The sequence below is a fragment of the Furipterus horrens genome, unplaced genomic scaffold, assembly GCF_987537825.1.
Source record: "Furipterus horrens unplaced genomic scaffold, mFurHor1.1.pri manual_scaffold_8, whole genome shotgun sequence".
Taxonomy (NCBI): Eukaryota; Metazoa; Chordata; class Mammalia; order Chiroptera; family Furipteridae; genus Furipterus; species Furipterus horrens.
This window is the reverse complement of record NW_028327178.1, coordinates 88,945,178-88,972,642: the sequence shown is the minus strand read 5'-3', so window position 1 is coordinate 88,972,642 and position 27,465 is coordinate 88,945,178. Positions and strand designations below refer to the sequence as shown.

General features: G+C 51.2%; 1 protein-coding gene across 2 annotated transcripts in view; it reads right to left on the bottom strand.

Annotated features, from left to right (window-relative positions):
• Positions 1–23,472, bottom strand: part of ANGPT4 (angiopoietin 4) — a 31,571-nt gene extending 8,099 nt beyond the window's left edge. The window contains exons 1-5 of one of the 2 annotated variants that reach the window (XM_090286166.1): positions 23,110–23,472; positions 9,929–10,084; positions 8,495–8,619; positions 5,533–5,774; positions 1,733–1,848 (exon numbers count right to left, since the gene is read on the bottom strand). In XM_090286166.1, the coding sequence (XP_090142292.1) occupies positions 1,733–1,848; positions 5,533–5,774; positions 8,495–8,619; positions 9,929–10,084; positions 23,110–23,418 (948 nt within the window). In that variant the 5' untranslated portion in view covers positions 23,419–23,472. The remainder of the gene's footprint in view (positions 1–1,732; positions 1,849–5,532; positions 5,775–8,494; positions 8,620–9,928; positions 10,085–23,109) is intronic. The other variant, XM_090286167.1, reaches the window with a different exon arrangement.
• Positions 23,473–27,465: the final 3,993 nt, after the last annotated feature.

Sequence of the window (27,465 nt, the reverse complement as noted above, 5' to 3'; positions counted from 1 at the left end):
AACAACCTGAATAAATGCAGGCTTTTCACTCACTATTACTGCAGGGCTGCTGTAAGGACTAAATGCTGATAGGTGTGAAGTGCTTGGCACACAGTATAGATTCGAGAAATGCTATTCCATTCAGGGGACAAATTTTTCTGGACACTTCCTATGTGCCAGACTCCATTCAAGGCACTGGGTGCCAATATGGATAAGAAAAAAAAAAAAAAAAAGAGTTCTTTCTCTCAAAACTCATACCATCTATGACAATCACATCTTTCAGTCTGCCTTTGCTCCCATATTATTTTTTTCCAGCCAGTTCATTACATGGTCCATGTTCAGTGAGGACAAACTTGGTGCCTAGCACTGGATCAGAAGTGTCAGAGACAAAACAGACTTAAATCAACTCTCAGCATTGACTTGGTTTGGAGGAGGCAGTGATAGTGCAGGCAGACTATTGATGACAAACATTTGGGCAGCTACAAGGAGAGCCCTCAAAAAGGAGTCACTGGAAAACACTGGAAGTCTTCCCAGAGGAGGTGGCATTGGAACATGGCCTTGGTTGATAATATGTCTGCTGGGTAGAGATGAGTGGGAATGGCAATTCCAGTGGAAGGAGCAGCAGGAGTAGAGGCTCTGAGATGGTAAAGGCCTGCTCAGTGAGAGAAGACAGTGGCGTCTGCTGTGACGGTAACAGTAAGGGAAACTGAGGCCCAGAGAGGAGAAGGGACTTGCTCAAGGCAAGTGAGTCTAAAGTAAAATTTAGGTTTGAGCCCAGATCTCTTGCCTCCTAGGCCAGCTCTTCCATCTCTATCAGTGTCCCCAAATTTCAGCCATTCACACCTTCCTAAATTCAACCAAAGCTAAATACCTATTTACATATAGAATATTTATTTAAAAAATGGTATCCCTCCTTTTCTTTTCTTTTTTTTTTACTTAAGTAATACCTAGACTAAATGTATTTTAAAAGGACATCTTATCAGTACCATAGGTGGAAAACTAGTAACACTTGCCTTTGTTCAGAAAATTGTGAAATAAATAAAAACAAAATAGTGTTGTGAAATTCTAGCTAGAAATTAAGAGACTGATCTCCTTTTGTTAAAAGGGGGTTCTGGCAGGTGTGTTAAAGACAATCTGGAAACAAACTGAGCCATTCCCTTTGATGTATTCAGAAGAACTGAAAGGAGATTAAAAAGGGAAGTACAAAGTGTGAATACTGGAAAATTGTTCCCCACACCCTTCCACTACTGGGCCTGGCCCCCAAACCCTTCCTCCTGACCTACACATGTTCCCTTGACCCCCTTCTCATCTGATAACTGGACCTCAAAGCAACCTTGGGAGACACTCACTGAAGATGGCCCCTAATTTCCCATGTGGGGCAGGGTACCCCCACTCCTGACTTCAACTGACTGTATGTAAACTGGAAATAAACTTCTTTGCGTTAAGACCCTGGAATTTCAGGATTTGTTTGTTATGTCAGCTAGCATTACCTTCAACACAGATCTATTTTCCATGATTCCAACTTAAAGAGAAGATGCAGGAGAAGGATACACTTACAACTTTGGGAACTTCTGCTTTAACCCCATGATCTGACCCCTCGCTGGGTGAGGGGCTCCAGAAGGGAGGGCCACCCCCACCTTCTTTGAAATCTAAATCATTGGACAGGCCTGAAGTTGACAGGGGAGGGGTGTTTGTCTGTGAGGCCCTAGGCTCAGCACCTCTGCTAGCTTCAGCCCCCAGAGAGCCCCCTAACCTTCCTGGGCTCTGTCATATTGGCCACATGGATGGTGTAGATGCCACTGACATTGGCCCCGAAGCGCTGGATCTCTGCACAGTCCTGGAACACTTGCTCAGCTGCCATGATGGAGGCTGCAATGGGACAAAGCAAAAACAACTGGAGGTGAGCTTAGGAGAGAGGGGAGGGGCCAGGTGGGCACTCCTGTCTGCTCTGTGCCAGGTTCTGGGTTGGGAGTGGCTCGGGACAGGGAGAGGAATCAGACCTGGGAAGGTTTCCTAGAAAAAGTGACAGTGAACTGGGACCTGGAGTTGCCCAAGTGGTGAAGGAGTGGGTGTTCCAGGCAAAAGGAACAGCATATGCAAAGGCTCCAAGGTGGGAACAGTCCTGGTGTGTGCAGGCAACAGGGTGTGGTGAGGGGAACTGAGTGAGGCCAGGAGGGGAAATGACTCATGCCATGAGAACAGGGCTGAGGCCAGAGAGAGCACTGGTTGTTTGGTCAGCCAGAGAGGAGTAGGGCAAGTCTGGCTCAGAGGGGTCACCAAAGAAGGACACATGAGGCTGAAGTTTCAGCAGGGGCCAGGTCAGCCTTGAATGCCAGGCTGAGGAGCTCAGACTGTGCCAAGGTAGAGCACTCTGGCCAGAGTGTGGAACGGAGACTAGAGGGGACAAGACTCAAATCAGGGAGGCCAGAGATAAGGCCACTAGAATCTTTCAGGAGAGGGCAATTGGGGTCTGAACTCCAATGGGGCACTCCCCACTTCCACAGCCCAGAAAACTGAGGCCCAGGAGTGAAGTAACTGGCTCAAGGGCACACAGCTGGCAGGGGCAGAGCCTTCCCTCACCCCAGGGATTTGTCCTTGGAGCTCCCTTGTGTGGGAGACCCAGGGTTCCATAGCCCACTGCTCAGCTGGATATCCCTGCAGCCCTGGAGCTGACCACTGGTCTTAAGAGCCCATGTTTCTTCTCTCAGGAGAATTATAATGACTGAACCCCACTGGCTCTTGGGGGCTTCAGGTTTGCCTGAAAAGTGACTGTGGACAAATAAACAGAGAGGGCTTCAAAGTCCCCTCTCTGTCCCCCTTTAGCGGGATCCAGTGAGAGGTTTGAGCTGTGAGTCTACCTGAATCCAATCTCTAGGTAGGTGGTTATCCAAGGATGGGCCTAAAATTCCAGATGGATAGGTATCCTCACCAACGAGGAACCAGGAGGCTACCAGGGGGCAGGACTTCCTGTGTTGGCCTCATACTTGAATCTGGATCCTAGGTCCTGGAGCTGGGGCACCTGTTAGAAGGAGGCAGTTTTTCCTAGATCACAAAGGAAATGACCAAGGCCCCAAATCCACCATACATAAACACTCCCTGGGCAGAGTCTCTGTGGCCTCAGCTTTCAGCCCCCTGGTCCAAGGGAAACTGTAATCCAGCCAAGACCGGGAAGGTGCAGGCCTGAAGGCGAGCAGGGACAGTCCCCAGCTTTCCCCAGCCAGGTGAGGTCAGAGCTGGGAGTTGGTCTCAGATTTCCAGTCAGCCTTCCCAAGGCTCTCTCCACTATCGTTTTCCTTAAGTCAACAACGTAGCGATAATGACAATAATAATAATAACAATTAAAGTGAGATATCTATTGTGTATTGGAGTGTTTCTTAGCCAGTGCTGCCAGGGGCAGTCTGGGGCCAGAAAAAATATTTTCAGGGGGCTTAACAGTAAGAATGGGCTGGTATTGATATCAACATAGTTTGGCCCAGCCCGGGTCCCTTTGAATCTCTAGGCTGGTAGTTTGTACAACACTGTCCCATTTTGGTCTTAGGCACTGTGTTCAGCCCCTTAATGTACATGAACTTATTTGATCTCTGTGCAAGAACTCTGTGCAATAGGTGCTGTTATTATTCCCATTGTATAGGTGAGGAAAGTTGAGGCTCTGAGATGTTAAGTGACTTGGGCAGATCCCAGGGCTAGTAAGTGAAGAAGCTGGGGCTTGAACTCTGGTCCATCTGATTGCAAAGCCTGTGTTCTTCCTACTACCCACTTCCCCTTGGGTCTCCACTACTAAGCCTATATAAGGCTGAGCAAACAGACTGTGTTAACGAATGCTGCTTCCGATACTGCGCATGCGTTAGGTTTTTTTCTGCCTGTGTCCCAGTCCTTATAACCTTCTAAATGCTATGAGTTCTCCACCCATTGCCAGCCTCCACCTCCCTAGGACAAAGCAATGCAGGCTTCCTACTAAGCTTCAAGGATGCCTGGTTCCTGTGCCTGTCTCCATCCAATCTTTTGTTCTACACCTGGTGACTAATCCTCTTTCAGTTTCTTCATTTAGATGGGGAAGAGAAACAATGCCCTACTGCCCTTCCCTAGTGACAGTGCAGCAGGAGAACAGGGCCTTTGGGCAAAGGGTACCGGAAGTGAGGTGTCCAATACAACTTTCCCCCAGACTGGTGAGCAGACATTGGGCCACAGCTGGAGGCTGGGTTAGTGGTGAGCCTGCAGGGACAGGCATCATGCCGGGACCCAGTGCCCTGGGCTGAACTACAAGGAATCCATACATGGGATTAATTTCAGCAGCCTCCCTGCCAGGGCAATATACCAACTGGTGATGGGTTCAGGTCACCCTGTACCTCAGGATTTGGAAGATAGCTGCTTCTGCTGCCAATAGCTTCCTTGGGTCTCACACCCCTATCCAGTAGTGTCTGCCTGACTTAGGTGGAGCCATGGAGCCATCCTCTGGTCCCACACTGCTGCCAGCCACAGTGCCTGGCATCCAACACCATTGCTAGATTCCTTGTGCTCTAAAGGCTTTCTAGTCTCCCCTATCATGATCCAGTAGCAGCAGGAACCCTTTCTTTTGTCTTTTTTTCTCACTAAGCCATCCTCCACTCCATGGTTCCAATCAAGCTTCCTAAAACAGTCCTACCCTGTTCACAGTTCCCTAGGGACTGACTCCCCGCTGCCTTCAGGTTCAAGTTCCCTTTCCTTAGCACAGCATTTTTTAGGCCTTTCATGGTCTGGAAAGTTCAGAAACACTGCTAGCAGATCATCTGGCACATAGTAGGCACTCAACAAATATGCATTTCCTTCTCCTTCCCTCTGAGACCCACAGATGGGGGAGGGTGAGGGGTGGGCATTTTTGCAAGAGACACAGGCCATGGCTATGTTGTTCACTGCTGTAAGCCCAGCACCTAGCACTGGGCCTGGCACATAGTAGGTGCTCAGGAAGTGTTTACTGACTGAGTGACCGAAGCTGGAATCAGGAATGCCTTGGCCATTCCCAGGGAGCCCCATAGAAGGAGCCAGTGGAAAATAGGGAGCTAGCTCATGCATTGTTCTCTTTTCTCAGAAGTCAGGGCCAGAGGAGCCTCCTCACGTCTCTTTGGCCCTCTTGGGCTCATGGGAAAGGGTATTAGGGTGAGAGAAGTCCTTAGGGGTGCACTAAATCCAACCTCCCCATTCTATAGGTAGGGAAACAGGCCCAGGGAGGGGCGGGGCAAGCCCAAGCAAGTGGGAATGGAGTATGGATTCTGGAATCCAAAATTGTTAGTCTAAGCTGGTGTTGTCCTTGTTATTATCATCATTTCCATTAAACAGATGGGGAAACTGAGGCCAAGAGAGGGATAGGGGCATGACCAGGGTTTCTCCTAGAGTCTGGAGAAGGGTCTGGATTGGCTCCTGTTAGGACTGTTGTCATCATTATTATTATTGTTTGTTATTTCCATTTCACAGGTGGGGGGAAAAGGATGAGGCCTTCCTGGTGGTGGCTTCCAGGCCCGTAGGGTAAGCAGTGTCTGCGGCCAGCCTCTTCCTGCCCTCTTCCCGCACTGTGCGTACCCCGCTCACCAGCGCCCTGGGCCACCAGGCGCAACAGGTGCTGCACCGACTCCAGCAGGTGGTGCTGCTGCAGCTGCAGGAGGTTGGAGTTGCTGCTGGCGGCACGCAGGCTGCGCTCAAGGTCGCTGAGGGCGCCGTTCTGGCGGCTCAGGAGGCGCCGCAGCTGCTCCTTCTCCCCGCGGAGGTTGGCCAGCTCCGCCTGCTGCTGCGTCTCCAGGGCTTGCACCCGCGTCTCCAGCGCGCTGCGGGGCGGGGCGGGGCGAGGCGCACAGGGGTGAGCCCGCCGTCCTCCGCAGGCAGCCACACTTGCACACTTTCCCCTGGCTCCCAGGGGGACTCCACGGTACAGAGAGCGGCCCTGGGGCTCAGAGAGGTGGAGCGTCCAGTTCAGGGTTGCGAAACCCAGAGGTCCGTGGCGCAGAATGAGGATTCGAGAAAACAGCAAGATGGATTTGGGCCCAGTAGAGAAGAGAAGTATGGGTGGGAGGAATATGCCAGCAACCAGGTAGCCAGAACCAAATCCCAAATCTGCTGCCCTTCCATCCAGCAGTCCCCTCTCAGGAGGTAACTCCCGGGAGCAAGGACAAGATTGTCCGCTGGGGGATGGGTTGTAATAGGATAAAACAAAACAGCCTAACCGCCTAGTAGCCAAGGCTAGCTGAGTCCGTTCTGTTTGGTGCCCCTGGAAATATTCTGGAGCCCCGAAGAGGAGGAAGGCAGAATCATTTGCACAGAACTGGAAAGATGCTCAGGACTTGGTGTGGGGCCACAGCAGTGCCTTTAGTCTAACTCCACATGTGGGATGATGAGAAAGAGAGGAAAAGAAGTATTAATGTGAACAGAGAGAGTTACAGGTGAACTTACAGGAAAAGGCGCAGAAGGACAGTGGAAGGACACAGTGGTGCCTGTGCAGTAGAAAAGGGGAAGAAAATCCGCTGAGTGCTGCTACTTCTGCTGAGCAGTTTTGAGTGGATGGGGTAGGAGAGGAGGAAGAGGGGCTGGGTGGAGGGGCCGACTTGCCCTTTCATTTTACACAGGTCTCTATTGTCTGATGATATGAATATGAGGCATTTTTGTAATGAGTTTTAAAAAAGAAGAGCCCCACCCACCCACCCTAAAGAAAGGCTTTTGATTCAGCTCTTTCATGTTTGGCGTTTTATCCCACAGATCTGCTTATGGGTGTGCAGTGAGACATAGATGTTATTCATTGCAGTACTGTCTGCAACTGTAAAAAACTGGAGACAACCTCAATACTCATTAATTGGGATGTGGAAATAAATGCAGGGACAGCCATACAACAACCATGCAGTTGGAGACGGGAATGAGCAAGGGTGTCATGCACTTACAGAACCATCTCTAGGATAACTGAAAAAAAGAAAACAACAACAATAACAACAACAGAAAACACCCCAAAACAAGTCGTGGAAGAGTGGAATGCTACATTTGAGTTTAAATGGGGCAAAAAGGGATTACTCATACCTGTTTATAAGAAACATGGAATATCAGCTTATAGAATGTCAGCTTTACCAGGACAGGGGTTTTTGTGTGTTCATTCACTTCTGTAACCCCTGGGTGTATAATAGTGCCTGACACATGGTAAGAGCTCAAAAAAGAATTCCTTCCCCCTCCCCCTCCAAAAAAAATACTCTTGGTTGAATGAACAGAAAGACACACAACAAACTAGGAACAGCGGCTACTTCTGCGGTTGGTGGGTGGTTGAGGGAAATGGAGAGATTTTCTTATGTGTGAGGTTATGCTGACCTATTCTCCAGACTAAAACACTAACTAAGTCCAGCCAGGGCAGAAGGAGTTTCCCTTGGATCACAAGTTATGTTGCAGGAAGAGAGAACTTGGGCACACTTAGATTCTAGAGTTTTAGCCAGCTCCATGGACCAAGACTTTATTGATGACATCCATCTTCACTGACTTCTAGGCACCTGGTGCCAATTTGGAGTGATGGAAACTGTCCCAATCCTTGCCCTCCCCTGCCTTGGGGTGGGAGCATAAGAATGAGAAGGTGACAAACTATCATTAACTGCACCCAGGTCAGAGGGAGCTGGGAGATCCTTATGGACTTATCTTGACCCATCATCTGAGCAACAATAACATTGCATCCTGTACACAGGCCTGTGGCTGTCTCTCTGTGTGGGTTTTGCCTCCTCCAGCACCCTGACCTTGGCAGTTTTTTCTGTACTCAACTCGAAACTGAGATGAAATCAGCTTTGGATGTCTGCTCTTCTGCCTTAGCTATATCCCATGACTTTTTTTCCTTTGTAATTTAAAGGGTGTTCCCCTCATGGGTATCTGCTTATAAATGAAGAGATTCTCCACCAGTGCAGACAAGAAACTGGTAATTATGGTTGCTTCTGGAAAGGAAAACTGGTGGATGAGATCAGATTTATTTATTTACAAATAAATAAATCAAATTAAAATATACAGGGTAAATTGTATGGTGTGTAAATTGTAGCTCAATAATGCTGTTAAAAATTATGAAATAAATAAATGGAGAAAGGAAAAAAGAAAGAAAAAAGAAAGAAGGAAGGAAGGAAGGAAAGAAGAAGGAAAGAATCAGGGTGTTCTGGGCTCTAGGAAAATACCTGTCCCCTCTCCGCACCCAGGGCTGGGTAACCAGGCCTTATACAGCCTGGCCCCCAGTCCCAGCCGCAGCCCAGCCCCAGTGTCTACCTTCACTCCTAGCTGCAGTCTGGTCTTCAGCTCTGATTTGAGTCCTCACCCCTGCCCTGGCCAAGTCCCAGGTGTAGCTCTAGCTGTAGCCCCCAAATGGTCCCTCACTCCAGTCCTAATCCAGGTCTGTAGTTCTGTCCCCAGCCCCTGTCGCAGGCACGAGCCCAAGTCCAGCTTCCAACCCTGGCCCTGGCTCCAGCCCGGTCCTGGCTCTCATGCTCACCCGGACCCCAGCCCGGCCCTGGCTCTTAGCTGGGGCCCTGGTGCCAGTGCCCACCTGTTGTGGCCCTGCAGCTGGTAGAGCTCATGGCCCTGTAGCAGCAGCTGCTTCTCCAGCTTGTTGGTGGACAGTGAGGTCTCCAGCAGCTGGATCTTCATTCTTGATGTCTGGTTCAGTACCTGCTTCGGAAAGCAGGAGGGGTTGGGGTGCTATGTAAGCCCCGCAGGAGGCCTGCCAGCAACCACCTGTCCTCCCACAGGCTCTGTCATTCCAGAAACTTGCTGATCTGTCTCCACCCTCCCAGTAGTTAGTTCCTGTGGTTTATTCACTCACTCACTCACTCACTCACTCACTCACTCACAGGCCTAACTGAGCCTATGATCCGCTTTCTAAATTTGCTCTGCCCATCGCTACTGCTAAGGCCCCAGGAGGACTCACCCTTGGCCTCTACACCTAATCTATCAGCAAGTCCCATCAGCTCCATCTTCCAAATGACTACCTGACCACTTCCCTCTCCCTCCATGGCCCACACTCTGGACCTGGCCTCTGTTATCACTCTGTGTCCTGTGACAGCTGTTCAGAGTTCCCTGTTCCTGCCTTTGTCCCCTACAGTCTATTTTCTGATCAGCAGCCTGAGGCAGCTTTTTAAAATGTGGCCCCTCTGCTCAAAAGCTTTCTGTGGCTCCCACCTCATGAAATGGAAAAGCCCAGTCCTCACTGTGGCCTTCAAAGCCCTGAGATGCCACCTGCCCCTGTCGCCTTTCTGACCCCTGGCCCACTACTCATCCCCTTGCCACTCCTGCCACACTAGTTTTCTTGATGTTCCTGGAGCTTGTCAGCCTGGTGCCATCTTTGGGCCTTTGCACATGCTGTTTTCCTTGTCTGGACTCCTCTCCCAGTAAGCACTCCAATACTATCTTCTCGGTGCTGCCTTCCTGGCCTCACTGTCTAAACCTGCAACCCATCCCTGTGGCTACTCCCACCACACATGGGGCTAGGGATGCATACCTGTTTTATTTAATGCTGTAAGCTACAACCAGGCACCTACAGCAGTGCCTGGCACGTAGTAGGGGTTCAAAAAACACATACCCATTTGTCAGTTACCTTTCACCCATTCACTTATGCACCATCCCATTTATACAGCTGTCTCCTCTCTCAGTCACTGGTCCCTTGAGGTCTAATGAATTGTTTATTATCTATCTTCCCTGGTGAGCCCCCTGGGGTCAGGGGGTGGTAAGCTGTCTCCCTTCATCTCAGTGTCCAACATGTATCAGGACATTGGAGTCACAGAAGCCAAAGAGCCAAACCCAGTGTCACCCCCAGGACTCATGGCCTGATGAAAGGCAATTTTGTGACAGGGTCATCAGGAGGGACTCTGGGGGGAGGGGGAGGGGTGTTTATAGGCCCAGAGGAGGCCCTGATGTTATCCGGGAACAGAGGTCAAGGCAAGATGACCAGGCCCCTCAAAGCCGCCCGCTCACCCTCTGGTACCTGAGCCTCCACGTCAGTCAGCCTGCGGGTCCGGGCAGTGGTCTGGTTCAGGAGGCTGGTGCCCAGCTCCAGCATGGTGGCCGTCTGGTTCTGGACTATATGGTGTTGCACCTGCGCCAGCTCTGGCCTCAAGTTCATCTGGATGTACCTTTCTAGCTGTAGGGAGACCATGGGCTGAGGTCACGGGCAGGGGCTGGGGGAAGGCTCCTGTCCTTTCTCTGGTCCATGAAGGACACAGAAAAACCAGGAGAGGCCTCCCTGCCACGCCAGGCCACGATTACCTCTCACCTGGACTATTTCAGCAGCCTTTCTGCCTCCACTCTTGTCACTCTCTGGCTAGTTCATCCTCCACTCAGCAGCCAGAGGGATCCTGTTAAATCTAAGTTACATCACATTCTTCCTCTGCTCAAAACCCTCCAAGGGTTTTCTATCTTATTCAGAGGAAAAGCCAAAGTCTGCTATGACAGTAGTTTCCTGTATGACCTGGGCTCCCGCTACCACTCTGATTCTCTCTTTTACTCTTATCTTCCTCACTCGCTCCAGAAGTACTGGCCTCTATGACATCTCTCCTACCTAAGGCCTTTGCACATGCTGTGTTCCCTCTGCTTGGAAACCCTTCTTCTTACCATCCCCATAAGTATGGCTGACTCCCTCATGTCATTTCAGGTCTCCTCTTACTACTTATCAATCCCTGACTTTATAGTATCTATCTGTTTATTGCCTGTTTTACTCTTGGAATGTCAATTCCATAAAGCCAGGAAGTTGGTCCTGCTCACCCAGTTTATCTCCATGGCTAGCACAATGCTTAACACAGGCTGGGTGCTCAAAAGATATGAATTCAATGAATTAATAGAAAAGGAGAGCAGCAAGGGTCAGCAATAGCCCCCAAAGTCAGACCGATTATCCAGCTTCCCAGGGGACAGCCAGCAGCAGAGGATGGGGAGACATCTTTCTGAATATAAGAGTTTGCAGACTTATCTGCCAAACAGGAATTTTTATTTTCCTGGCCCTCTCCACCTGCCAAACAGGGCTGATAAACCTAGTCTCCAAGGGTTCTCCCAGCTTGAAAGTTCTGGGATCTGACAAGATAATGTTCATTTCTTTGATGGGGCTGTTTTTTTTTTTTACCCCAAGAGCAGAAGTTGGTCTGGCTGTGACACCAGGATCAAGTTGCAAAGGTGAACAGTGTGTTCTTAGGGCTCAGTGCCCCTCCTCCACTCCCTCTCCATTCTGCACACATGCCAGTCTCTTGCTACTCCTTTTCCCCCACCCTTCCTTCTTCCACCTTCTTTCCTCACTCTCTCCCTCAGTCTCCCATGAGGTCCCACAGAGCAGCTCCCAGCATCCCCGGGAAGACTGGTTCTTCCAAGAAAGAGAGGTGGTAAGCTTGGCTGCTCCCATCCTTTCCTCTCCAGAGGGCTTTTGAATGAGCACCTTTCATTGCAGTGCTAGATCAAATCCTGAAGGGGGCGCATGTGGGCAGGCGGTATTCATTAGAACACTGGTTTTCAAAGTGTGGTCCTTGGAGCAGCGTCTCCACGGAGCTTGTTAGAAATGCACATTTCTAGGTCTCACCCAAGACCTGCTGAATCAGAAACTCTGGGTTGCACCAAGCCATCCAGTGAATCTGATCTGGACTCAAGTGTGAGGACCCTGGGTGTAGAGGTCACAAAGAGAACCGAGGACCAGGGAGACGAACACTTCCAAGCTTCTCAAGCCTCTGTCCCGTTGCCCCCCTTCTTCCGTTGCATCCTCAGCCCTCACTCACTGTCCTCTGCAACAAAACATGCTTCAATAGCTCCCATCTAAAAAGTAAAGAAAAAAATATCCCGGACCCCACAGACCCTGTCAACCGTGCTTCTAATTTCTCTGCTCCCTTCAACAACACAACTTCTTGAACAAATCATTACCATTTTCTCACCTCCAGCCTCACCCTCACCTTAAAAAATTTAAGAACATCATTATGGTGTACTTCACATATATAGGAAAAAAGCATAAAAATAATATAATAAAAGCTGTGTATTTATCCCCCTTAAGAAATAAAAAACCAAAAAACAAAACCCAGTCCTGTTAAATCCTGTACATTCCCCGGCCCCCTGCCTGTCTTCCCAGCCCTGGACCCCCTTCTTTAACTCGCCTTGTTCTGGCCCCCTTGACAACGCAGGGTCAAGGGACACTTCTGTGTTCTCAGCAGCAGTTAACCCAGGTGACCACTCCATTTTTCTGGAAGCACTTTCCCCTACTTATACTTCTCTCTCCCCCATCACCTCCTCTCTGTCTCCTCCTTAACTGGCTCCTACATGTGGCTCATAGCCTAGTCCTGGGCCATTTTCTCTTGGTATATTCTCTCCCAAGGTCAAGGGTCCTTAACGGGACCGCAGGATCTGTGAAGAGAAGTCGAGAGGGTCCATGAATATGAATGAGAAAAAAATTTACATCTTTTGTTCACTAACATGTAATTAAAATTTGGCATTTTCTTTAATTATTAGCATAGGCCATGAACCATAGCACTATTTAGCCAGCCGATCCTGGGACTTTGTGACCAACAGAAATCACATGTAATTTCATATCACAACACACATGTTACAGTATCTTAACACACTGTTTTCGCTCATTATGACTCTGGAATTAAGGACATTCTTGAACTGACCATTAAATAATGCTACAGCTAGAGCACCGATTTAATTTTAATATTTTGATTACAATGGCAACATCACTGGGTGTTCTTTTTATTTTTATTTTTTGCGCTTTAAAGTATTATTCTGGAAAGGCTTCCATATGCTTCACTCAGGATCAGATGCCAAAGTGTCTGAGGCCACAGTGCATTAGGGTCCTGCAGGAGGTGCTCCATCAATTCTAGGACTTCTACAGCCCCCTCTAGACTTCTCCCTGAATGTCCCACTCACTCGTTGTCTCTATATGGGTTTTCAACAAGCATCTCAAGCAAAAGCATCCAACATGGAACCCTTGGTTCCTCAGAGCCCAGCACCCATCCCTGCACTCCTACCCCATTCTCCCTTTGTCTTTCCGCTCTCAGCAAATGGTCCCACCCAGTTCTTAAGCCCCAAACCAGACCTCATCCTGGACTCTTCTTTTTCTCACCTGCCACACTCAATCCACGAGTAAGTGCTGGCCACTATGAAACCAATGCGCGTTTTGAATTGGTTCACTTCGCTCTGCCCGAGACCCAGCTACCATCATCCCCAGGGGCCAGACCCCCATGCTCCCCCTCCCTTCATCCTTCTGTCAGCTCCCGGGTAGTCTAACTGGTGGCTGGCCAGGGCACACCAGGGTGGGTGAGGGTAAGCAGAGTTACACTGAGGCTGCTCTTGGACTTTCCCATGAGTCGTGAACCTCCTGGGACCTGGTTTAACATACAGGCCCCTAGGCCCTGAGTTTCTGCTCCATGCTGAGAAATAGCAAGTTCATTCCTACCACAGACCCTCTCAGGCATCTCCCTCAAGCAGTTTACAGATGGACAAACTGAGGCCCAGAAGGCTTGCTAAGGTCACTATTTGGTGGGCTAGGTTCCAAGACTCCTTGCTCAGGGGCTTCCTCAGGTCTGCAAAGCTGGGTGGGACCTCAGGGTGGTTTGGGGTTATTTTGAGTGACAGGAGCTCCCTCAGAACCCTCACTGGTTCTCACTTGTCCTTTGGATGCAGTGGCTGGGTGGGGCAAATGTCACCTGCAGCTGGGGCCCATCAACCAATTTTCCACCTGGGATAGGTAATCCAGGCTAGATGGGCCACGATGGCCCAGGTGGGGCTCTGGTGACTAATGTCAGCCTGTGTGAAGGGGGTTGGGTCTGGACCAGAGCTCAGGAACCAGCTGAAGTAATGGAAGAAGGATTCCAATGGAGGCATCAACATGGGATAGGCTCTACCATGGCCTCCCCCACCCCGTCAGACCTGCCCCTTCTCTGTCATCCTCATGCTGGCGAATGTTCAGGGCTCAGATGGGGAGTGGGGCCTGGATTCCTAACACCTTTCCAGCCTGCAAAGAGGCTGATCTTTGACGCTTGGCTTCCTCCCCTTTCTTCTTGGCCCTGGGTTTGAGTTCTGGCTCTATTCTGCTCCAGCTGTGGGCCTCTAGTAGTTGAGGGCTACATTTCTCTGAGCTCACTTTACCAATCTGTGACATGGGGACAGTCAACCCTGCTCCTTATTGGGGAGAGGGCATTTGCGAAGGGCCTTGATGGAAAGTGGGGCCGGGGGAAGAAGAAAGGTATTTCAGAAAGACAGCAAATGAGCATCTGTGGATGAGCAGTCTCAGTAGCCAACGTTGCTTTTCTCTTGCATTGTTTAAATAAAAACGACTTCAACTAACGAACAGATAAACAGCTTTGTCCATCCATCCAATGGACTCTACTCAGCAATATAAATGAACTCTCACAGTAATCTGAATGACTCTCAGGTGCATTATGCTGAGTGAAAAAAAGCCAGACTCAAAAGGCTACATGCTGTTTGATTCATTTATATGACTTTCTGGAAAAGTCAGAAGCCATGGTTGCAAGGCACTTGGGCCTGGGGGCAAGGACTGACTCAAGGAACACAAGAACTTTTCGGAGTTTGGCAATATCCATATCATGATTATGGGGGTAGTTACATGACTCTGCACATTTGTCAAAACTCACAGAACTATATGTAAAAGGGTAAACTTCACTGTATGTGATATAAAAAACAATAGAAAACAAACCCACCAACACAAGGTTCTTTCAAGCATCTGATATATATCATCATAATAAATATGTTTCCTCAAAGTAATTCCTCACTCTGAGTTTCACTCATGTATTCCCTCAGGAATTATTTCTTGAGCACCTACTACATGCCAGGCACTTTCCTAGGTATTGGGTTGGTCAAGAAGTTCATTTTGTTTTTTTCTGTACAATGGTTCTAGTAGTGCTTAGTTGTCCTTAACTTCATTCAAAACAAATTTGTTAGATTGCATTGCGACAGCTGTCATATCAGCGTGCATTTAAAAACATTTTCAAAATTGGTGAATTTTTGTGCAGCCATTTTAATATCGAAGATGGAAGAAAATGTGCTTTATTATTTCAAGAAAGGTAAAAATGCAACTGAAAGATTGAAATGCATTGGAAGATGTTTAGCAGCCCCCCTGGCCTCGGTCCACTAGAAGCAATAGCAGGAGGTAGCTGACATACTCAAAATATCCAAATCAATCAAGTTATTGGTGAAAATGAAAATTTGTCTCTTATTTTACAGAAAAAACTAAATGGACTTTTTGGCCAACCCAATATTAGGGAATCAGGAGGGAACAAAACTGGCATGTTATATGATTCCAGTGCATTCCACTAAATCCATCAGTTAAATTCCGATGGTAATGAGTGCTATGAAGAGAACAAGATGGGGTAATGATCGAGTTCAGGGGCAAGTTTAGCCAGAGTGGTGGGGAAACCCTCACGGGAGGGGGCTGCTGCGCTCAGAAGATGAGAAGGGGCCAGCTATGGGGAAGTCAGAAGGACGGGAACTCCAGGAGAAGAGAAAGACAAGTGCAGAGGCCTGAGGTCGGAGGGTGTCTGGTGTATTTAGGTGTGACTCTGACCTCACCCTTCTTTGCTGTGTCACCTTGGGCCAGTCACATCATCTTTTGGAGCCTCAGTTTCCCCATCCATTAATGGGCAAGCACTCCTGCTTCATAGGCTTATTGTGAGAATTAAGTGCAATAATCGTCTCAAGGCACATAGTACAGCATCTAACACACATTCAGTGCTTAGCAGATGCTGGTTATCCTTATCCTGTGCTGTCTCTGGGAGACAGGGAGTATTCTGAGTTCCACTTTCTAGAGGAACCAAATGATGCAAGTGCCTGCCCCAGGACCCTACAGCTGGTTAGTAGCACCACTGGGACATGACCCCTTGACCTCAGCTCAGCCCCCTTCAGATCCCACAGAGGGTTTCCGGGGTCCATTCCAGGCATTTCAGAGCCAGCTCTGTGGTTAAGCAAATGCTCAGAGGCCAGAGGTGTAGGCTCAGGGGACAGATGTGGGGCCTATTTTCTCACATTTCCTGCCCAATGAGAGAAGAGGGAGAGGGTCTGTGTCTGTCCAGCCTGCTGAGCTCTGGAGCCTCGAAGGAAAGGTGGGCCACACTGCTTGAACAAATATACCTGTTCCTCTGGTAGAAGCCATGCTAGGGGCCTCTGTGGCCACTGCTCCCAGGCCATCCCTGGGCTGAGGGCATCTGTGCCAGCCTTTCTAGGTTCCCTTCTTGGAAAAATAACCTTATTCCTCCAAGAAACAGATGCTGTTTTCTCTACTCCATCCCCCAGCCCCAAACAGAAAGCAGCCAGTGGTAAGGTTAGGAAATCAAACCCCAAGAGATTTGGTTTGGCAACCCAGATTCATTTCTTGTTTGGATAACCCAAGGCTGAAAATGCCAAGAATTTACGGGCAGCCTGGGGAGGCCGGGGAAGCTGGGAGTCCCAGGCGAGTGAGGGAGGGTCTCGGGCTGGGTCAGGACCCCACGCTGCTTTCCCGCTGGATGTGCTTTTGACCCATGTCCAGTCAGGCAAGGCTTAGCAACCACCAGGCTGGGGCGCTGAGTTATTCTGAGGTTTGACGTCAGGGACCTGAAGCAAACAGCAGAGGCTACGGGGCAGTGCCAGGTTGGAGGCTCCTGCCCAGCCCCTGAGCCCTCCCCCTGGGCTTTGGGTGCAGAAGGAAGAGAAAGAGGCCCCTGCTGAGTAGCCTGGTTGAGGAGTGGGTGCTGGCCATTCGGTGTGTCCTCCAGTGCGGACAGAGAATGTGGACACTGGGGAGGTAATGGTGGTGGTGGGGAACAGATTGTCTAGTGGTTAGAGGAGAACTTGAGAGAATGACAAGGAGAGACTCAGGGAGACAGCAGCTGGATAGGAGAGCGAATCTCAGAGTGACAGACACATACACAGAAACCAGAGGGCCACTGTGAGAGCCACAGGAGAGACAGAGACATGAAAAGAGAGTGACAGGGACAGACGGTGACATAGGCACCAAGGGCTGGCTGTCACTGGTATAGGGGAGAAAGTGGAGAAACCCAGGGTTTTGGGGTTTGGAGTCTGCCCTGCCCCTGGGGCCCCAGAGACTCAGTCTGGTGCTGAGAATGGGCCAGGAGCCTGTGGGCCGTGTCTGGTTCTAGTGTTCCCCACTCTCCTCATCTGCAGAGTGGGCCCCTGGCCGGGGGCGTGAGAGAGGGCCAAGCATGGCACTTCCTGGCTGGGAGAGCTGGGCCAGCTGGCAGGATGACAAGACTAAGAGAGCCTTTATTGGGAGCGTGCTGCAGGCAGATGCTTCCCAGCTCTGCTGCTCTTGACCCCACATCACATGGCTCACCGATGGGGCACTGAGTGAAGAGCACTGACCCCGGGAGGCCATGTAACTAACCACAGCACCACACGGCTCAGCTACGGAAGCCTGCTCCCCAGCCAACTCTGTCCCCCAACCCCCTCAACATTCCTGGCTGCTGCCAGGAGCTGATGTGCAGCCCACCAATAGTCCGGACGTGAGTCACTGGGGCAGAGGCTTTCCAGAAGGAAGGAGGAGGAGGAGGAGAAGAAAGAGAGGTGGAAGGAAGGTGAGAACAGTAGAAGGAAGGAAAGGGAGAGGGGTTCAAGGGAGGAGAGCGAGAAACAGGGAGAGAGAACAAGGGCAGGGCACCCCCCACCCCATGCACATCTGAGTGCAGGGCAGAGGACATCAAGCCGGCTTCATGCTGGGAGAAGAGTGGGGGATTCAGGAATGCTGATGCAGAAGGGGACGTCTGCTGCCTCTCAGACCTTGCCCCCCCCACCTCCCTGACCCCCTCCTGTAGGAGAAAGAACCTGAAGTAGAGTGAGAATCATGATTGGTTTTTGCTGCTGCAGGACTTTGGCAAGTTCCTTCCCTTCCTCGGCCTCAGTTTTCTTATCTGTACAGGAGAGGAACTGGGGGCACAGGCTGGGCAGGCGCAGGCCGTTGGGAACTTGCAATGGCACCCCTGCACCTACCCAGATGAACAGAACTTTGCTGGGTCTGGGGAGGCAGATGATCTCCCATCACCCCTGGTCATACCTGATGGCCATGGTGATGGTGATGATGATGCTACTAGATAAAGCTATTTGAAACTCAGTTTTTTTCTTTTCGGGTTATTATAGCAGAAGACCAAAAGAGGTGTTGGAGTTTCAAAGACTCTAGACTGAGAGAATGCCCAAGGGAAGAGCCGGAGGAGGGTCATGACCATGGCCACAGAAGGTAGCAAGCATTCCTGGCTGGGGCTGGGGGAAGTAGGAGGGAGAGACATGACTCTTCAAATACTGCCTATTCCTGAGCCAGGGGAAGGACCCAGGAATGATAGGACTTGTGTTTCTATTTCCAGGGAAAGCACCTAATGGAAACAGCCCACATTTATGGAGAGTTTACTGCATGCCTGGCACTGGGTCAAGGACTTCATGTGCATCATCCTGTGGTGTCACTCCACTCTGTAGGTGAGGAAACCGAGGCTCAGAGTGGTGAAGCAACTTGACCCAGGTCACACAGCGAGGAACAGGCAGAATGGGTCTCGAATCCCAACTGTTGGGCTGCAGAGTTGGGGCTCTCACTTTCTAGGCTCTGCTGCTACCCAACAAATGACAGGACCCAGGGGAAAGTGACTGCCAGGTGTGTTTAGGCCTTCGTGCCTGACCTTGTGGCAGGCTCCCCAGGCACAGAGTGACTTGGCAGTGATCTGGTCACTAGGGGTCATGAGGGGAGCACTCAACCCGAGGGCCCCTTACCTAGGAGATGATGTGGCAAACACTTGCATGAACTCTGCCGAAGACCAAGCATGATTGGGGACCCGTTGAGAACACAAGCAAGGACAAGTGACATTCCCAACCCTGAGCTTATCTGCCACCCTTGGACTGACTTGGCTGAGCGTCCCCCTCCCAGTGGTGTAGAGCTCAAAACAGAGATTACGCTGAATTAAATGAAAGCCCATTGATCTACTGCATTCTTGCCCAAGTGGGCTACACGTAGCCCTCACGTAGCCCAGCAGCAGGCTGACAGTGGCACGTGACAAGCTCACCGGTCTTCCCAGCCACCCGTGACACACGATCATTTTCTCCATTTTGTGGATGGAGAAACCATGTGGCAAGTCAGCGCAGGGGTCAGGATGTGAACTTGGGCCTGCCTGCCTCCTACATCAGTGATATTTGCCCCACGGCATCCCCAGCCCAGATTACCAGGCCAGGTGGATGGACGCCTGGAGAGAACATTCCACTGCATGCTGAAGGGATGAGCTGGGTGACCTTCTGACCCAAAAGCCTTTAGTTTAAATCCATCCTTTGGCTTGGCCAGTGTTGCCCAAGCACCAGGCGCCCAAGGGAGCCAAAGATGGATGAGGGGGTGAGACTTGGGGTGGAGAACCCAGGTGGGAGTTGATGAGGCCTGAGCCAGGGCAAGAGCCAGGATGACAGAAGACGGATACTGATAAGCTGAAGTGGCAGGATGGGTGGGATCTGCTGTCTGGGGGTGAGGAGGGGGTGAAGAACAGCCCCATGGTGCAGAGGCCTGCTGGCTGGGTGGTAATACTTTAAACAGAGAGATTTGTGGGCAGGGAGCAAAGAGCTGAGTGTCAGACAATTTTGGAGTTAAGACACTTAGAGGTCTCAGAGGGGAGATGTCTGGGTTCCGGGTTTGAGGCACAGGAACCCATCAGATGCCCATTTGGTGTCATCGTGGGGCAGTTTGGAGACAGGGCTGCAGGAGTGTGGGCAGCCCTGAGGACAGTGCCACTGAGTGAGAGAGGAAGCCAAGAGCTGAGACTAAGTCCTGGGAAACACCAACAGTGCAGGGTGTGAAGAGAAGCAGGAGCAACCTGAGAGGTGGGAGGAACATCTGTGCATTCAGGAGACACGTTTGAGCGCCTCCTGTGAGCCAGGCACTGTTCTAGGCCCTGGGAACCCAGCAGTGAGTGAAACAGGCATGGTCCCTGCCTTCATGTAGCTCACAGGCCAGAAGAACTGCTTTTAAGAACAGGTGGTAATAAGTGCGAAGAGAGAAAACCAAAGCCAGGTGAAGGGATGGAAGGAGGGTGGCTATGTAAAACAAGGTGGACAGGGACAGCCTTTCTGAGGAGGTGACATTTAAGCAGAGACCTGAGGGAAGTCAGGGGTGAGACATGTGGCTGTCTAGGGGAGTGTCCCAGTAAGTAAGGATTTTTGTTCTTATTCCGCAGAGATGGGAGCCCTGGGAAGGCTTCAAGCAGAGGAGGGACAGCATCTAACAGGTTTGGATAGGACCCTTTCCCTGCTGAATGCAGAAAAGACAGTGGGGGCGGGGTGGAGCCAGGGAGTTCAGGCCGCTGGCCGTTGGCCACGATGACCATCTAAGTAGGAAATGCAGGTGGCCCGTCCCGGGTGGGGCCGGGAGGTTGGGAAAGCAGTTGGAACAGCATGTTTTATCGATGAGGATTTGCTGAGGGAGACAGTTTCTGGACGGATGGTGTTGGGCAGCAGTACTAAACTCATCGAAAGGGCACCTGTGATGAAGACCGAGCTGTGGCCATTGGTGTGGGAAGTGGCCATTGGATGTGGGGGAGGCTTTAGGGGAAGGAGGAGATGGGCAGTGAGGAAGCAGAGGTAGAGCACGTGGATTCCTGAGAGCTGTGGGCCGGAGAAAAGGCTCATTTCCTCTTGTCCTTTTGAAACAAGGAAGACACTTGGATGCAATTCCACACGAAGGGGAAGGACCAGCAGAAGGGAGAAGCGGATGGAGATTCAGGAGAGGGTGGTTGGTTTGAGCAGGTGAGGGGCTGCAGAGGTTGGGACGCCAGCCCAGGAGGGAAAAGTGCCCTTGGCCCCTGGAGGAACCGCTTCTCCCTGAGCCCGAGAAAGGCCCTAGGGACTGGAGGGTGCACAGGTGAATCTGCAGGTGTGGGGCAGGCTGCTGAGGGTCACCTCTTTCCTGGGCACCACTTCTTGTTGCAGTAGGAGATCCACGGTCTGGTGAGAGGATGGGGTGGTGTTTGGGATGGAGGCCTGAGGAGGGTGAGGTTTGGAATAATCCCTATGGGACTGGGAACAGGTGTCTGAAGAGACACATGCAGACTTCAGGGCAGTATGGAGCCGCCAAAGGGTCATCTCCAGAGTGTAAGGCCAAGAGCTCCCTGGAGGGGGACCTGAGGGTGGGACGGTGGCGGCTGGGACTGTTGCAGGGCAGGTGGTGGGAGGGCTGGTGGGCAGAGAACTATGGGACGATGGTGGGCAAGGGCGGAGGAGACAGATGGTCTGGGCAGGAATGCAACGGGGGTTGTGCGTGTGCACAAATGTGTTTGCAAGTGTGTGCACGAAGCAGGTTGGTTAGATAGGTGATGTGCAGCCTCTCCACCTGGAGGATGGATCAACCAAGGGTGCGCACAAGGCAATCCTTTAGAAAACAGGAGGAAACTACAAGAACTTCAATATACATGATTTTATACGTCATCTTTTTTTTCTCCTTTTATTGATTCCAGAGAGAGGGGGTGGGAAGAAGAAAGAGAGGGAGACAAACATTAATGTGAGAGAGAAACCTTGATCGGTTGCCTCTTGCACGCTCCTGGACTGGGGACCAAGCCTGCAACCCAGGCATGTGCCCTGACCGGGAATTGAACCCACAACTTTTCAGTTTGTGTGATGACGCCTACCCAACTGAGCCATGCCTGCCAGGGCCATCTTTTTAATGCCAGGACATCTTTTTAATGTCCATTTTCATCTGTGTCATACCTTATACATATTCTCTTAATATATGTGCACATGCATAAATATTAAATAAATATGCACATGTTAGGAAGTGGATGTTGCTGATTGGGCACATGATTTGAACAATTTGGAACCCATGGGGTAAGAAGGGACCATTTCTTGGAGAGGCACCCTGGGTAACATTCTTGCTTCCTCTGCTCTCATGTTAGTCTGTAAGCTGCTACCTGCTGTTTAATACATTTGAAAGCTCCAGGAATTGGTTTACTCCCCTCCACCTCCTACTGTCAATCAGACTGTCTCCTGGGCCTGGGGCCTGGGGCTTGTTCTCTCCCTTGGTAGCTCCTACTTAGGGGGCCAGCCAGGTCCGTCTTGGATGCTGCAGGATGCCCATCCTGCCCCATGCCCACCTCTGTACCTCAGTGCCTCACCCAGGGCCTGGCACACAGTAGGAGCTCAGAGCGTTTGCTGAAAGAATGAGGACAGGAGATTCTAAGAGTGGCCTGGCCTTGGGCCTCAATGGCGGTGGTGTCCTCAACTTGCTCTCTGCCACCCCGTATCCAGTTTATCAGCAAAGCCCATTAGCTCCCCCTTCAGAACATACTAGAATCTGACCCAGGTCATCCGCTCTGCAGCCTTGTCCTGCTTCAGGCCTCCATCACCTCTTGCCTGGTGGCTGCAGCAGCCTCCTCGCTGGGCTTCAAACCTCCACCTTGTTCCCTGTAGTCTGATCTGTTCAAACCAATTCGGGTGTGTGTCTCCCTGCTCCAAACCCTGCAATGCCTCTCATGATTCTCAGAGCAAGAGCTAAAGTCCTCTCGACATGGTCTGCCTTCCCCTCACCTCTCTGACCCCTCGGTCCCCCTCCCTATCTACTCCAGCCACACTGGCCACCCTGCTGTTCCCCAGGCACCCGCCGTTGCATTCCCACCTCACAGCCTTTGCCTTTGCTGGTCCCTTTGCCGTAAAAGCACTCCCTCCTCGGCCCCCACCAGAGACCTGCACATGCTGCTCCTTCACTTGACTTGTTTTCAGGATTCGAATGTCACCTCCTCTTGGCTTACTTGACTTCGAAGAGCCACCCCTGGTCACTTCTTGCCTTTTTCCCTCCATTTTGCTTCACCATCTGACATAGTAGATTATTATTGTTCATCTCTTTATGCCTCTTATCCCCATTAGTCCAAAAGGAGATGCACTGTTTGCTGTTGTATCCCCAGCACCTAGGAAGGGCCTGGCCTGTGGTAGCTGTCAACCAATTTTATTGGGTGAATGAATGAATGACAGTTAGGGAGTCAGGTTTCCAGTTCTGACCCTGCCCAGTTTTGCTCTGTGGCCTTGGGCCCATTGCTGGCCCTCCCTGGCCTCATTATCTCAATCTGTACAATTCAGAGACAAGAGTCCCATTGGCCTGGCCCTCTGCACCCAGGGAAGACCTCTGAGGTGGATGCTCCAGCTGCCAGTCGCTGCCCAGCCTCCCCTCTGCAGGCCCAGCCGTACCTTCTGCAGCCACTGTGTGTTGTTCTCCAGCACCTTCTCCAGGCGTTGCACCCGCTTGGTAGGCCAGTCCCCCAGGTTCAGTGCAGCAGCGGGCGAGTCCCTCTGGAGGCTGTTGGAGCCCCTGAAGGCCTCAGGCTCTGGAGGGCAGGGCTCAGGCTCGGGCAGCACGAAGGTGTAGCTGCACTGGCCATACTGGACTCGGTGAGCTCGGCGGCGCCCTCCTTTCTCCTGCCCCCTCCGCTGGGCCGCAGCCATGGTGGCCACAGTGAGCAGGAGGCCACCTAGCAGCATGGCTGGCTGGGAGAGCATCTGAAGATGTGACAACGGTGAGAGGTGTCTGCTCAGAGCCCCAGGGCCCCGCTCCGTGCCAACAGTGGACAGGTCTGCCTGCAGAGCCGCTGCAGCTGCAAACTTCTGTTTGGCCAAGCTCCACCCGGACAGCTATTTATACTTGCTCCAAATGCCACAGCTGCTCAGCTCCTCCCACCGCCTCGTTCTCCGGCTCCGGCTGCAGACTCTCCCTCACCTCTATTATTCCCTCCTTCCCTTCCTTCCTCCTCACTCGCCCGCTTACTACCCCTGTCGGTGCGCTGGCCTTGCTCGGCCCAGGGCCTCAGAGCCAGTTGGGGCCGGGCCTCCCAGCCAGAGTGCAGGAAAGAAAACAACACCGAGACACGCGCACACACACTCACAGACTCAAACACAGGCAAACACCAAACCGCCAAGGCTGCCTGCTTCAGAAAACCAAATGCAACTGGGCTCTCTTCCTGTCTCTGTCGCTCTCTCCAGCGTCCCCCAACTAAGGCCGGAATCTGAAACTTCAGCAGCCCCCATGCCTTCCCTTTCTCTCCCTCCCGCCAGCGCATTCCCGCTCTGGTTCCATGTTAGCACTTGGAACACGAGTGAAGTGACCCCCCGGAGAGCGTAAAGGGAGGGGGCAGAGGAGTGCAGCTGGGGAGGAGGCAGCTCGTTCAATCTTTTTCAGGAGACAGAAAATCCTTACAAGGCCAGGGAAGTGGACGCTTCACCAGGGAGCTGGCTCCGTCCTCCTATCTCCCTTGGGGCCTCAAGGGGTGTTGTTCCCTGAGGTGGCCCTGGCTCAGTTCCTGTGACAGTACTGAGAAGTTGCCCTGTCCTGGGGCTGTTCTGGGGCTGCCTTTGGCTGGAGGGCGGAGGGGGTGGAGGTAGATTGTAGGCAGAAGAGCTTGGGATGCAGCCCCGGAGTCAGAGGCAGCTGGTTCTGAATCCTGACCCCCAGCTGCTGACCCTGAGACCCTGGGTGGGCAGCTTCACCTCTCCGGGATGCCATATCCTGATCCGTCAGCTGGATAAGCCCCATCTCTTGAACAGGGAACATATGTGAATTCTCAGCATGGGGACTGAGGGATCTTTGATTTACTTGTTTACCTGTTTACTGCTTCAAATTCTGGCTCCATGACTTACCAGCTGTTTGACTTCAGGCAAGTTGCTTACCTCTGTGCTTCCGATTCCTCTCAGTAAACTGAGGAAAACACAGGGCTGTGCAAAAGTAGGTTTACAGTGGTGAGTACATGAAACACAGAGTTAATAAAGCTATTGTAATAATTATAACCTGCATGTCTTTTCCCATCCGAACTACTGTAAGTCTACTTTTGCCCACTTCTGTGATAGCATCCATTTCACATGGTGTGAAAAGTAGGAGCATTGGAGCAGCGCTGGCACTGGGTGAGCACTAAATAATTAGTTTGAATTGTTGTCATTGTCATAGTTATTGTCTATCTTCCCTCCCCCAGTCCATTGGAATGTTAACCCCACGAGGGCAAGGATTTGGGAGACATGATCACCGGACATGAGGTGCCCAGGAGTTGGCTGAAGCTCTACCGAGTGGGGTGTCTCCTGCCTTTCTGTTCTTTTTCTCAGAGTGGAGGCAGATCCAGCTGTTTGGTATTGTTTTTTTCCCTTTGTTTTCCCAAATCCTGTCGGAGTTTTGAACAGGGCAGGCTGCTTGGGACAGTGGCAAACTGAAGGCTCATCTGGGAGACTGAGAACATTCAACCAGGTGTGCGGGGCTTCAGCCAGAAAAGGAAAGGCAGCTGGTTATCAGGCTCTGAGCTTCCATGTGCCAGGAACCCTGTTCTCACCTCTGCCTCAACTGTCCCCTCCGACCTTGCAAGGAAGAAGCGTGTTCACACAGGCTGAGAGTTTATCATGGCGCGTGGCACAGATGAGCCCAGAGTAAAAGTCTGTTGTTAGGAGTCAGCAGCTTGAGCTTCGTGGTAATCCCAATGAAGCCAGCGTTGTTATCCTCCCATTTTACAGAGGAGAAAACCCAATCACAGAGTAGGAGAGCGATTTGCCTAAGGTCACACAGCCTGGAGGTGTTTGACCTGAATTGAGGATGGAGGACAGGCTTAGCCTCCGGGCTGGCTTCAGAGTCCAACCTACTTCCACCCACTTACCTTCCCAAGCAGTGTGCAAGGACAGCAGCACCCCACCCCGAGCCTCAGTCTCCTCATCTGTGTGCTGGAGAGAGTATTAAACCTCCTCGCAGGCCATCAAAATGAGGATGGGAAGCTCCCAGCACAGGACATGCCTTTAATCTTATTGATGGAAAGAATGAATGAATGAAATGTAATTTCCTTCCCTGCACAGGCTTGAATAGACATGGATCCTGAAATTATACTAGGTCTCTCTGTATGAAAGAGGAAATGTAGATGGGATCAAAAGAAGAGTTTTAGAAAGCCTGGAAGGTGGTCCTGCCAACCTCTGCACCTTCATTTCTGCACCCCCTTTTCACCCCAGGACCTTTGCATATGCTGCTTTCTCTTGTTCGGGGCACTATTGTCCACCCAATCTCACCCCCATCTTTCATCAGTTTTCGAGTTTCTGTGGCTGCCAACAATTACCCCAGTACTTAGTGGCTTAAAACTAAAACAACCATTTATTATCTCTCAGGGTTTCTGTGCATCAGGAATTTGGGAGCAGCTCAACTGGGCAGTCTGCTCAGGTCTCTCATGAGGTCACAATCAGACAGTGGCTGAGCTAAGGTCATTTTGAAATCTTCTGGAACTCACTTGTCAACACCTTGGCATTCCCCGCTTAGCCCCGGTCATAGTATCTTTGGGTGGTATCTCCAGCGTGGTGGCTTCAGGCAGCCAGGCTTCTTACATGGCCACTCAAGGCTACAAGAGTGCACATCTTCAGAGAGCCAGGTGAGCCCAATGTGCCAGTGCTGGAAGGCAATGTTCAATTTTGGACCTGGAGGGTCCTTTGGTAACCAGCATGTTCTGTGCATGAACTTGTGGCCACGACCTCATTTCTGATCCCCAGACTCAGAGCCCTCTGCCTTCTGGACATGACCCTCAAGGTCTCAAACACAACTCCTCATTTTTACTCCCCTACTGTGCTCCAAACAGGCTTCTCTCAGATTCTCCCAGCACCGGTAATTGCTCAACCTTCACCAGGCGCCTGAGGCAGAAACCTGGTAACAGGAGTAGTCAGCCTCCTGGGACCCAAAGGGACTGAGGGAAGGGTAGGGTGGTTCTCAAGGAAACCGGAAAGGAGATGGGTACTGATGGGCACAAAATGCCTGCCCACTTGCTTCCCCATCTTGGCCACTCACCGAGTGAAGCGGCTTCCCACTCTGAGCCAGTGGAACGTTGGCATATCTAGGATGCCATGGACCCTCACCTCGCATTTAGCTCATGAGAAAACAGATCTAGAGATGGAGGCAACTTGCCCAGAGTCCCACACTGGAATCTATTTTCCTCGAAGATCTGATCTTTTTGAACCTGGGAGCAAAGGCAGGAAAAACACATAATTCCTGGAGAGTCACTTGCCGATTTGGGGCTCCTCACCTATTTGGATCCAAAGAAGAGGATTAAGTCACCAGCTGAATCTCCCACTCCTGGCCTCTTCTCAGAACCCAGCACTTCCCCAGCCCCCTCCCTTTTCAACTCCCTGTATTTCAACACCCAGGGTGATAAATAAGGGGGGGCAAGCCTGGCAGCTTAAAGCAAACCCAAAGCCTCTTGTACGGTGCTGTCCACACCCCCGAGGACATGACCTGGGCATCTCTTGGGGCCACTGATGGCAATGTAGTGAGGCCCCGGCAGGAAGCTCTGGGGCTGTCGACAATCCTGGGGATATTCTGGCAGTGTCCCCAAGGTGTCCAGGGGTGAATCTGTGAGGCAAGAATCATTGTGTCCCCATGAAATCTTCCACACAGATAACAGTCTGTCAACTGTTCCCCACCTCCATTTTCCAACACTGTAAACCCAGGGCCACAACTCAATTGATAGATCGAAGGGACCTAAGGCTAAGTTTTGAGGTCACCCTTGTGACCCAGGCCTAATGATTAAGAGCACCAAACTTCTG